The 12,315-nt window shown below is 43.0% G+C and overlaps 6 protein-coding genes across 6 annotated transcripts; 1 reads left to right on the top strand and 5 right to left on the bottom strand.

Annotated features, from left to right (window-relative positions):
- Positions 1–192: 192 nt before the first annotated feature.
- VCUG_02173 (uncharacterized protein) lies at positions 193–1,234 on the bottom strand (the record flags this gene model as incomplete). The annotated part of the gene is made up of 1 exon (XM_008076995.1): positions 193–1,234. One exon carries the CDS (start codon positions 1,232–1,234, stop codon positions 257–259), a length of 978 nt encoding a protein of 325 aa, XP_008075186.1. The 3' UTR covers positions 193–256.
- Positions 1,235–2,074: 840 nt separating this feature from the next.
- VCUG_02172 (uncharacterized protein) lies at positions 2,075–3,929 on the bottom strand. Its single transcript, XM_008076994.1, has one exon. The coding sequence runs from the start codon at positions 3,195–3,197 to the stop codon at positions 2,598–2,600; it is 600 nt and encodes a 199-aa protein (XP_008075185.1). The 5' UTR covers positions 3,198–3,929; the 3' UTR covers positions 2,075–2,597.
- An 81-nt stretch (positions 3,930–4,010) lies between these two features.
- VCUG_02171 (uncharacterized protein) lies at positions 4,011–5,533 on the bottom strand (the record flags this gene model as incomplete). Its single annotated transcript, XM_008076993.1, has 1 exon — positions 4,011–5,533. The coding sequence occupies one exon, from the start codon at positions 5,531–5,533 to the stop codon at positions 4,061–4,063; it is 1,473 nt and encodes a 490-aa protein (XP_008075184.1). The 3' UTR covers positions 4,011–4,060.
- A 665-nt stretch (positions 5,534–6,198) lies between these two features.
- VCUG_02170 (uncharacterized protein) lies at positions 6,199–7,304 on the bottom strand. The gene has a single exon (XM_008076992.1). It carries the CDS (start codon positions 7,289–7,291, stop codon positions 6,230–6,232), a length of 1,062 nt encoding a protein of 353 aa, XP_008075183.1. The 5' UTR covers positions 7,292–7,304; the 3' UTR covers positions 6,199–6,229.
- Positions 7,305–8,437: 1,133 nt separating this feature from the next.
- VCUG_02169 (uncharacterized protein) lies at positions 8,438–9,170 on the bottom strand (the record flags this gene model as incomplete). Its single annotated transcript, XM_008076991.1, has 1 exon — positions 8,438–9,170. One exon carries the CDS (start codon positions 9,168–9,170, stop codon positions 8,481–8,483), a length of 690 nt encoding a protein of 229 aa, XP_008075182.1. The 3' UTR covers positions 8,438–8,480.
- A 2,404-nt stretch (positions 9,171–11,574) lies between these two features.
- Positions 11,575–12,314, top strand: VCUG_02168 (uncharacterized protein; the record flags this gene model as incomplete). Its single annotated transcript, XM_008076990.1, has 1 exon — positions 11,575–12,314. A coding segment is annotated over exon 1 (633 nt), but the record flags the coding sequence as incomplete, so codon positions are not given.
- Between the last annotated feature and the right edge of the window lies 1 nt (position 12,315).

The raw sequence follows: 12,315 nt of genomic DNA, 5'->3' as shown, positions 1-12,315 counted from the left end.
ATTTGTTTGTAAAAAATGCACCATTAGAACTAAAGATCCTAGAAGTGCTATAGCGAAGGTGGTGTGTAGAGAGAGCTTCACACCAAACGGATCGCAAAAACAATATTGTAGAAACAAACAGCGCACCCTTATACGTCTCATCCAAGCCACACAACTTGGTCATTTTGCATGCATATCAATTTTTATCTGAATCTAGGCACTCACCAGAAATACATGCCGCAGCATAGATGCATAGCAGCACGCACATCAACACACCTTAATACCCTTTATAGCTTCTCTTTCGTTTCCCTTCCTCAGATATCGTGTTGAAGGTGCTTTTTTCATTTGCAACTTGTCTCTCAGCACCATCCATCTGTTCGTACACACCAATCAAAAATATGTATTCATTCAATTTTTCTTCATTAACTACGTTCATTTCTGGTACTTGAAACTTGTTGCATCCTATCCATACAACAGGTTCTCCGCTGTTCTTCTCAGCACCAAGAGCAGATTGCAGTTTGTACGTGAAGTTGTTGTGTTGATATTCAATTGCTGGCATAAGCTGTCTATTTTCAGTCTTGTTTACCACTAACAATATCTTTGATGCTCTCGTTATCGCACTCATTTTTTCATCGAGGAGATCGATAAATGTTTTTTCTTGTCCATCGATGCAGGTTATTTCGATGATCGAGTAAGATACCTCTCTTTCATTTTGCATTGTCGACATAAACAAATCTGTAATATTTGCATTATTGTCCTCTTGTCTCAACTTCAGAACAATATTCTCGTAAACAAGCAAAAATGCTCGTCTTAGACTGGACTCTTGCGGTATCAGTGAGCAATTGGAGTCAAAAGCGCAATACACAGAGCTGCTACTCATTCGACGATCAGTGGCAAAAATATATGATTCAAGGGATTGATAGTAGTTTCGTATCTCCAAGACCAGGCCGTGATCAATTGCGTTAAACATTTCCAAGTGTATGTATTTAACAAATTTTGCACAACACGATAACGAAAGCAGGACGTAGGAACAGAGCAGGTCATTTGTACAATATGTTTTTAACATGACAAGCTGTGCACTTTTATCGTGTTCCGGATCGTTGTAGTCATCTTTTCTTGGTTTTTTTGGTGCGCTTCCACCCTGTTCAGCATCACCGGGACAAGTGGGATTGGTGCGACCTGAACTTCCATGTGTTTGCAATGAGCGGTGAATGAACAGAAAAACCGTTACAAAAATTAGCTGAACACATTTCATACGGGGTGTCATTTTCGTTAATGACTTATTCTCCATAAATGGCAAGTCGTGAGATCAACAAAGAACATGCTACAATAGTTTGGTTTAATACGCAGTAGCACTCGACTCGCAAAATCTAATCTGGTAATATTCTAGAACTGCCACAACAATTCATCTTCTTGCTTTACCGGTCTTTTATGGTATCATCACGTACGATTCGGTATAACACCAAATCTGTACAGTACAATGTTAATATCACAGATATAATATGTAAACTGCCTTAAAAATTTTTATCTGCGGTATGCAGTTCGTGCAAAATGTTAGAAAGCGAATTTGTAGTTATTTGTTGCTTAGAAATGTGTGTTGTGCATTTTTCATGATTACTTTGTTTTCTCAAATTAGAAAAATACAGAGAATATTTGATTTTTGAACGAAAACAGCAGCATGATCAGTCATAACGGATTATAAAAGCTATTTTATTAACAGATATCATTCTTGCGGTCGTTCTTCTCAACTGGTATCAAGCAAAATATTTGTTCTAAATTAGCAATCACACGCTTGAATTGTTGTATGCGTGTAACACAGCCTCCGATCCTATTGATCAGAAGTATAGGAATTGATAGAGCAGTTGTAGTGTATTGCAGAACAAGGTAGAAATAGACTGTTAATCTGGGAAAGAAGAACATATTTTTAGATGTACCAGTAAATGCGATTCACCTTTTTCAGCAAATCCGTACGTTTATCTCCTCATACGACAAAATCTGCATAAAAACACTTTTCTGTTCTCTTACGTTACTCTACGAGGTGTACCGCAATTAGCGTGTTCCCTTTTGGGCATGCCGGCTAAATGCAATAGAAATGAGCAGTTCAAAAAATTTTACTTATTTGTGCGTTATGCTGGCGGAGAATTACTTAATGCAGCGTACACCGTTAAATGTGGCGGTAATGGCAGATTCATGGTCCGTTCCTGCGATACCTTAGTAGGAAAGGGTGCGTATCCGTACAAGAACCACGAATGGCAGTGAACGGAGTACGGTACTGCTCGTGTTACATTAAACGATCCTTGCAACCACGCAATGATGCGTAACGGTGTGAACGGACAGAGCCTCCAGATGAGGTGTGTACGTAGGCATGAAGTGTAAAATACGTATTTTTACGTGTAGGAGTACGTTGATCAGTTCAGTTATTCTGCATTTTGAGGGATGCTAAGAAATGGTGTGGGAGCTGTAGGCGTGCGGTAGAAGATACGTGGTAACAAAGGACAACGCTATCAATCGCAAAATACGAACGAACGAGCAACGCCCTCAACAACAAAACTAAACAAGCAATGCTATCCACCATTGCAACGCTGTCTTAAAATCACCAGCAAATCGTATACATCACTTTAAAATTTAGTACTTCCACTCTCGGCAATACCCATCGTATAAATGCCTTCAACACCGTACACAAACATAAAACTTATGACCAGCGTAATCAAAGAAAATACGAACACGTTCTTCCTGCTCGTCCATTCGTGTCCCAACGTAACGATCGCACTCGAATAGTACTGCACAACAAGCACATACGCAAACACAAAGATGAAACCTAGGGCACCGAGCAATACGCGCAGCAGCATGCTAAGCGGCATGTACGACAGCGTGTAGTTGAGCACGTGCATGTGTGCCAGTATGCTTGATGTTTTGGTGAGGTACCAGCGGTAAACGATCGATGAGATGAGCAGGTACGCCTGAATGGCAAGGTAAATGCCGAGGATGTACGGCACAGGCAGCGGCCGTATGTGTGGTATGGTTGATAGCACGGATGTGAGCAGGAGCAGCAGGCAGGTGTACAGAGGGAACAGAACGATCAGGAAGATGTTCGGCTCTAGGTCCTCAACCGATACGGGATCGAGCACAAAACTCTTTTTGTAGTTCCTGAGCTCGTTGGTGAACGAGGTATTCGAGCGTATGTGATCCGGCAAGGTGTTTGTGTGCTGCACGACCATTTGTTTGTTTTTGTTTTCGTTTCTTTTTAAACGATCAGCAAAAATGATCAGTAAACAAAAGATGGAGAGACGTTTCAGCACACGGAACGGCGAGAACGTGGCGGGATGCGGTAGGAAAGGAGTGCAACACAACAAAAGAAACAGCGTAATGAGCAGGACATGCCACACAAAAACGCAGCAGAGCAGAGCATAAAAAGAACGGTGCAAATAATACGGTGTGCGTACGGTACGTGCCGATAAGCTTAAAAACGTAAAACACCATTGGTACGAAGCAGCAGTGCATCGTAAAAACAAAATGTATCTGCAATACAGCACTTTCCCTCTTACCCATCACGCTCTCCTCTACCACAACAACACCTGGGCATGCACAGCTTCATCCTTGGTCATTTTTCCCATTTCTTTTACCTTTCCTGATCATTAGCACGTACCTCACTGCTAATTCTATCTTTGATTTAATTTCTTACCTTCATTTCATCAATGCCTAGCACATCCATCCTGCACCACTGTTAATAAATCATAAATAATTAATCATTGGCAAAATTAATGATGATGAATCTACCACTGTGATGCTCTTCATCCCTTTACATAATGCAGTTACTTAAGCAGTACGTAGTATCTGCCATCGCATACCGCTAGTACTTACCCCGATACCCTGCTAGTACTTACCCTCAATATCCTACCGCTAGTACTTACCCTCAATATCCTACCGCTAGTACTTACCCCCGATATCCTGCTAGTACTTACCCCCAATATCCTACCGCTAGTACTTACCCTCAATATCCTACCGCTAGTACTTACCCCCGATACCCTGCTAGTACTTACCCTCAATATCCTACCCTCAATACTTACCCCATCACCACAACTTAACCCTCGCCATGTACCAAAACAATCTGTTCACCCTCCCCTTTTATCCTCAATTCCTTAAAATTGGCTAACTCTAACACACCCACAAACATAACCTGCCACGACACATCGGCCCTTTCCTTCTCACCATAATACTCCTTCACCGCATCAAACATCTCCCTGATACCCAACTGCTTGCTCTTCCGCACCACAGTGCTTATGTGCTGCTCTAGCCTTTTGATGTCCACTCTTTTGGGCATTCGCGCGTATTTCTTCAGCAGATGTACGCTGGCTGTGCTCAACGGACCGTTCATTTGCAGTTCGTCCTCAATTGGAATGGGCACGTGCTCCGTGTTTATTTCCCTGGCAGAGTGATCAATGAACGAATTGATGATGCTGTTATCGAGCGCATGATGCATGCTCGTGTTCTCAGCGGTACGTGCATTGACGTGGCTGATGCTTGTATTGGTAGTATCATGCGCATAAACAGGATCGGTACGCACCGTATCAGTGGCATAAGCCGGGCCTTCAATCCTAAACCATTCCTTGAGCATGTTCAGTGCGTACAAATCCTCTTTTACCACGCCGTAGTCCTTTACAATGCACTTGTCATCTGCCCGTCGTTTGAGCACGTCTTCTTCTCTTAGAAGGGAGCTGCGCCTGTCACCAAGTGCCTTCCGATCGAACTGCTCAAGAAAATCCTTCTTTGTTCTTTTTCTTGCGCTGCACGCCTTTCTTTGCGAAAGTATGCGCCAATTTTGTGGGCCTGCCCACGCCTTGTGGTATGAAAAGGGCGTAGCATCAAACTTGTCCGTAAATATGCACTCGTGCGCATCAACACCAACATCCTCGTCCATGGCATCGTTCACAACCTCGTGATCAACACTGCCCTCGTTCATCGGTACCTCATTCTCAAGCATATGCTCATCGATGTCCAAGAAATTGTCGAATTCGATTTCTTCTGCATTTTCGCTTGCTTTCACACCTTTGAGCGTGGGGCAAACAAAAAGATCTGCGAAGCGGATCTGCTGTAGATGACCCTGCAACTCTCTGCTGCAGAGAAATGCTCCGTAATTAACCCTATGGGCATCAACCGGCACCTCCCCCAGCACCATCATACATCCCGTTCTGTCCATTCCCACGGTGCGTAGCAAACAGTCATTTCGCACGTTGCATCGCCGCACCTCTCTCATTTCCTTGTCCCACAGCACTACCCGCTTCTCCACCCTCACGCTCTCTTTGTCTGCAAGCGTATTGGCCGTGTTCTTCCTCCTCTTCCTTACCTGCACCATCCGTTCCAGCAGCTTGCTCGTCATGTCCACCACGTTGTCGATGCGCATGCTGTAAATGCGCAGGGATGCATCGATCGAGTGCCCGATGTTGATTATGTCATCGCGTGTTGATGGCGGGTCAAGCGATGAGAGCGTGTCTATTGCGTTTGATTGCCATGCTTGTTTTGATGTGAGCTTGGCTGGAATGATCTGTTTATGCATTTCTCAGGGGTATGAGAATATTTTAAGGATTAGCTGACGGATGATGGGGAGTGAAAGAGGGTGAAGAGGTGATGAGGAGGAGCGAAAGAGGGTGGGAAGTGATGAGAGTTGCGAGCTGCACACAATCAATCGTGGTGATAGGTTGGGCGAAAGTACTAGGAAAAGAACGAGAATTACGGATCGTGTTGCTCTCATTGATGGGCGAAGAACAGAATGAGGTTTACAGCACGTGAGATGCAAAGTCAAAATAAAGAACAACGGTCCAAGACAGAAATGTGCGCATTTCAGGTTTATACGGGAAGAGGCACATTTCAAAGAATTGAGAGACAGCGAAAGGAAGTCGGCTGGGATGGAAGAACAGTCGTGAAAAACAATGCATGAATAACGGAATGAGCATTTATGGTGCGTCGTGCATAACCCTATAAAAATAAAAAGGGTGCATAGGCAGGCGACCAGCACCAGGGTCTAACATTAGGACAATTGATCGAATCGGGCAATAAACACAGCTAAAGCGCTTGTAACACCGAGCAATGAAACAAGGCTGCTGCAACCGCTTTCATTCCATGGTGGGAGAAAACGAAATAGAACGGGAAAATACCGCTGAGCTACCAAACCATAAATTAGAAGCAGCGCATGTTGCAAAAATCACCATTAAGACCGCTCTGTCTTCATCTAAAACCTTTTTATTATTCCCGCTTATTTCTCATGCGTCTCCTCTTTTTTCCGCTTGAACTCAATCAGGCCCGTTCCTTTTGCATAGTTTATCTCTTCCATGCGCTCCTCCTCCTTCCAGTCTGTGATGTTTTCTCCACTCTCATTCTCCAGGACCTGCGTGCCCAAGGGGCACAGGAGCGTGCTCATGACCAGGTACACGATTATAAGAGAAATGCATTCGCATTTCTGCAGCACATAGTCAGACATATCACTGATCGAGAATGGCACGGATAGGATGTGCAGAGTGTACTTGAGGAACGTGTTAGTGAGCAGAGCAAACACAAGAATGTTCAGGTTCTCGGTGCTGCGAGAGTCTTCGCCATCGAATTCGGTGGTGCTGAAGAACTTTATCTGCAGGATGAGCAGGAAAAATGCACACAGGTAGTTCTCGAAGCCGTAGAAGATCGAGCGGAAAAACACACTGGCACGCGCCTTGTCCTGGTGGTAGAAATCGATGAAAAATGCGAAGGGAATGCGCACAAAGCCGTAGATGATGGAGAGCGTGATGATGGACTCGTGTGTGATGGTGCGCCTGAACTTCTTCATCTGGTGTTTGCGGTTTTCCTCGAGGAACAGCAGAGAAAAGTGGTCCTTAAGCTTTGAGCGCCTCTTGAGCGCGTATGCGCTCACACACGGCATCCACAGGCCGATCAGCATGTAAATCGCGGATGTACGAAAGATGTGCTGCAGCGAGTAGCTCACGTTCACGAGCTGTACGATGTTTACCATCTTGTTACCGATCTTGTACAGGTACTCGCCGTCCAGGTATCCGATTGTTTCGATCTCCTGGCGTGACACGGCCATCTGCGTGCCGAGGAAGATGAGCAGGAACATGTAGATGCACAGCGAGCACACGCTCAGCATGAAGAACGAAATGCCGGTCTTTCTCAGGAACGAACCATTCTTGTTCATGATGATGCGGTAAATGCAGAATGAGCACAGCAGGAAGGACAGAATGCCCTCGTCAACGTGATTGAGAAACGAAGAGTTTACCATTTTGTTTATGCATGCATTTTTTGTTTTTAAAGCCATTTTGAAACGCATTGATGATCTGAAACATTTGATGAGTGGAAAAACAGAAAGGACCGTGATAAAGCAGCGAGCACACGAATCGGAATGCGCACAGCAATGCATAACAACACAAAGTTCGTGGACAACACGTTTAATTACGATCACCAATTCAATCGACCGCTGAAACACAACGGAAAATTTTTGGAACGCCCTGGGCCGTTCATTTCCTCCTAGGACACCGCCATCAATGCGTTGTGCAGTTCAACGCAGTTCTTTGTGGTTGAAGCAGACCGCGTTCGAAGAACGGTGCGAAAAGAATGGAAAGCGATAAAGCACGACCAGCAGTGCACGGTATTACTTTGGATGTACCACGGCGAGGGATCACTTCCATGCCGTATAACGGCAAATGCACGGAATAATTATTCGTGGCGTTGTGGCAGTTCACACGTTTTGAATGAGGGGCCTTTTCGTCACGGTCAGCGCTGTGCGCATCATTTTTTGGTGTTGTGTTCTGCCGAACGTACTACGATGGTGTTCAGGCAAGGGAACATCAACGCATCGTCTGTGGCCGGAAAGGGTATTCGTAAAGAAAATGCCTTTCAGGTATCGTCAGACCTTCAGCGTGTGTTTTATTTCGATTCGGCCTGTGATGCATCCTTCGCCACCAAGAGGATGTCCTTGTACCGTATGAATACGTTTACACAGACCTTCAACATTACGCACGGGTACGAACACCTGGTTTAACGATCGGGTCATGAGCAGGTACGGCTATAAATGTGTATACGCTGTTCATTCCGCTTGAATAATACGTTTTATGCCGTATTTACATACGCAAAGGATTTTCAGCCGTACCGCTGCGTCTTTTTTTTGTAGTTTTATGCTCTTTTCGTGAACCGTGCGTACACGAAGCATAACCTTGGTATTCCTCCGGTTGGGGCAGTCAATCGTAATTAGCACCGGTGCGCGGTTGTCAGCAGCTTTTATGGCCTTTCACTTGGCATGGACGAATGGTGTAAGTTTTTAGATTTTCTGCGATGAAAAAGGTGGTCGCGGCCGAGACGTGAACAGATGGGGTCATAAATGAGTTTTGATCGCAGCCGGGCGTAAACGTGTGAATACACCCGTAGAACGCGGCGGTGCGCGCGTCAGACACGAACATGTCCGTGCAACAGAACGAATGCCCAGGACAACTCGTGATTTAATGAAATTGCTGTCCAACGGTCTAAGACACCTCATAGTCATCAACCTCATCGTTGAACTCTCTGATTCTTCTCCTCAGCTTGGAGCCATCCATCCACTCAATAAAATTGTCCATTCCCCTGCTGACCAGCACGGAGCAGTTATTGACTCTCGTATTGCCCACTCTCACATGGCCCTGCTCCACAAATTTGACTGCATCTCTCAAATTCTCGATCATCCTGTTCCTCTTGAGAAGCACAGGCAGCCTTCTCTCACAGAAATTCTCAATTTTGATTTTAGCACACTCAACCAACTTTCTGTTGGCGATGAGACCATGTGAGTACAAACGGTTCACCAGAATTGTCGTGTACTTCTCTTTCTGTGCATCGGGCATGCTTGCAATCGATTCAGCCAGCGTACGAATTATACGTGCCAGCTTTCTGTACGTGTAGTAGTCCTCCCTGCGTGTGATGTAGTATCTAGAAATGTAGTGGTGCTCATTCTTCGTGTCTGTGTTTCGCCACTCTAGAAAATTTGTTTTTCTGAGCAATCTCTGTTCGTGGTATTTGAGCTGCCTCATCTGTGGTTGGTTGAACGAGGGGTGTGAGAAATAAAATGGACAAGGTGTGGGAGTGAGAAGAAAAATGGACAAGGTGTGAGAGTGAGAAGAAAAATGGACAAGGTGCGGGAGAGTAACGACACGCAGAGCATTTGTAGGGCAGCTTAGCTCCATGGTCAATACGTTGATCCCCAGGTAAAAGGAGAACGAGTGCTTGTGATCGTATGTGGGTGTGTTTTATGATGTGCTACGCACGGCACCTACGGCAGCATGCGGCTGTAGGCCATTTCGTGTTAAAAATAATGAATTATACTTTTACGCCCAGCAAAACATGAACACTTGCAACGTACTGCTGCTGATTCGTACCGAAGAGCACATATGGGCGTACTGCATGCCTATAACACGTAGTACCGGGCATGATATGTAGTTCTGAAGTGTTATGTTTCACTTTGATCACATCCACCAGGATATGCACAGCGGGTGCTAATCGAACTGACAAAAACGGGTGCATTAACACGGGCAAAGGTTCGTGTTCAGCTGAGTGAAGGGTAACAGAAACGATGATATCGCTGCTCGTGGCCGATTACCGTTGCTGTGCATGCGAAGAGGTTCATGCCATGCGTGACACGTGAAAATGACGCGTATCTGGCTGAATGCTTTGCTGCTACAAGTACCCTCTGAATGACGTGTTTTGAAAAGAAGGCATTCTCTGAGCGTATTTGAGCCGCGAGCTGCAACATGGTCATATTTTCAAATGCTACCGTGTGGAGCGCAAAGATACGTCTCGTATACCAAATTTGGTATTGTGCTTCCCAATCAAACGCAGTGTGCGTAAAAAGATTGATACGTGTTCATGAGTGGGATCGCTGATACACAAAATGAATGGTTTGATTGCAGATAGAACGATTATTCTTGCAGCTCTGATACGCTTGAAATGCTAAGGGAATTAACACGCCACAAAAATTTATATTTTTCTCACTAGGGAAAAATACGGTCTACAAGAAGTTTTCTAGAATTGGTACAAAGAGCTGTGCCGCAAAAATGTAACCTTTTATAAAATGCATACTACGCTCTTTTGTTTAGAAAACGGAAAAAATCGATTACCTACGGATGATAATCCTTCTTTCTTCAATATGACATTCTGTGCTTTTGGCTCCGTTCATTTTTTAATCTTTTGATAGTGAGCTCAGAATTAATTCGGGCCGCTAATCATACCATTTTTATGTTCGTGTAAATGATGGTGAAAGAGCACCAAACAAATGAATAGAACGACAATTTCGTTTTGTTTTTGTGCCAAAGTGTGAGATAAAGAATTTCTTTCCTCAAATTTACCAAACGGCTTTCAAATTGTTTTTGTAATTATGTGAATGGATATTTTCTATAAATCTGTCAAACGGCTTCCAAGTTATTTTTGTGCTTCTAATGATGGTGTGGTGAACAATGGAAATGAGTGTAAAAGTTAGCTTTAAGGTTAATCGACGTTATGTGTTTTTTAGGAGCATTTTGCAGGTCACAGAATGCTCTGCCGAGATAATACACTGCACATATGTACCAGACATAGAAATGAATTCGTACATAAAGACACTACCAAATAAACGAGAACCGGAGATTAAAAGCGTTTTTGTTGCTGTAAATACACATCACACAGAAGGATAATTAAACGTTTAAAACTCTAGTATGCTGAAAGAGTTCTCTTGTAGAGAAATACGAGTAGTAATGCTGTGTTTATCTACCATAGGTATTCCCCACTATGCCGAGAAGCCGGAGCATAGATTAAACTTACTTTATTCCTAATAATGATATGGAAATGGCTGTGCTCTCTGAGTTCTTATTTTAAGAAAAGAGCCGAGTTTGAATATATTCATTTTTTCGTGTGACGGTTACCATTTATGACAAATTGAGGTGTTGGTATCAAAGAGAGAGTAAATTTGAATTATATTGGTGATTACAACGAAACCAAGCTCTGAAAAGTGTTTATTTGAATAGTACTGTGTGTAATAAAAAAAAAATATGCTGATAGTGAAGCAAATGCGGTCTATAGAACAATAGCTAGTTTAGGACGAAAAAGATGGTGGAGGTAAACAATAAAGCAAAAATTTTCGGGATTAGAAAAGTGTTATGAAATAGTTAAGGTGATGGAATGGTTATTTATTGAGAAAATCAGAGCAAAGCGCGCTTTTCTAACAAATAGTGCGGTACGCGCCAATAATACAAGCATTTAGTCGTAACCGGAAATGAATGTGAAATAAAGATGCAATAAGTATATTTGAAGGAATAAAGAAAATTGCTAGTAGCAATGGTGCGAGAAAATAAGAAAAGGATGAAACACAAACAAAGTATTAGTTTACGAATCGATCATGATTACTTTTATCGTGTCTCTTTCCCGATACGCGATTAGAGATACTTTTACCAAAATAGAAGGAGGCTTTTGGATTAGTTCAAAGGGATTAATAAGCATAAGTCTACGTGAAAAATATCAAAAAAAGTAGTCATGACATATTCTCACAAGAAAAAAACTAAAACTCGAATATTTTGTGATTGCAAAAGAAACTATTTATTGTTCATACAAGAAGCGTGTGTAGAATGGGGAATACGTGACATACTACTGTAAATGCCTTTTATGGGACACAATTTACCAATTATGGCACTTTTAAAATTATAAAAGCCAGAAATTTTGCCGAGGTTATGATTTTTTCGTTTGTCATACACCTTCTACGACTGTATGCAGCTGATGGAAATGCATCGGGTGGTTCTGGTGCTACGATACATACTAGCCGTAAGTTCAAAGTTTGTAAATCAATGAGCTTGGTGTATATGAATGGGAATGCTAAGGAAGTACTGTCAGTAGATGAGTCACTGTTCGAGCGGCATAGTGATGTACCTTCGTGTAGAATGGCGTTTAAAATCTTTCTGATACATCGAAAAGTGGGCAAATTGTACCATAAGTATTTGAATGCCTTTGTAAATGAGGGAAATATTCTTGAAAAAGAGATTAGTCGAATGGTAGATGAGAAGGAGAAACAGAGAATAACTGAATTAGAAAAAGAAAAGGAATGGTTGGACGAATCAGAACAGAGATACGTAGAAACTAAAAAAAGAGATGCGGAAAAGCGGTCTACGGCACAGGCTAGGCAAGAAGATATCTGCAAGATTATGATGAGGATGAAGGACAAGAGAAAAGAAGAACAAAATAAATTAAAATTGGCGCAGAAGGTAGTTGAAAAATTTAAAGAGAAAAAGAATAAAAAAATGTCACCTGAGGAAGAAAGAGTAAGAAAGGCTGAAGAAGAAAGGGTAAGAAAGGCTGAGGAAGAAAGGG

Source organism: Vavraia culicis, assembly GCF_000192795.1.
Source record: "Vavraia culicis subsp. floridensis unplaced genomic scaffold supercont1.47, whole genome shotgun sequence".
NCBI lineage: Eukaryota > Fungi > Microsporidia > Pleistophoridae > Vavraia > Vavraia culicis.
This window is presented reverse-complemented; position numbering and strand designations above follow the sequence as displayed.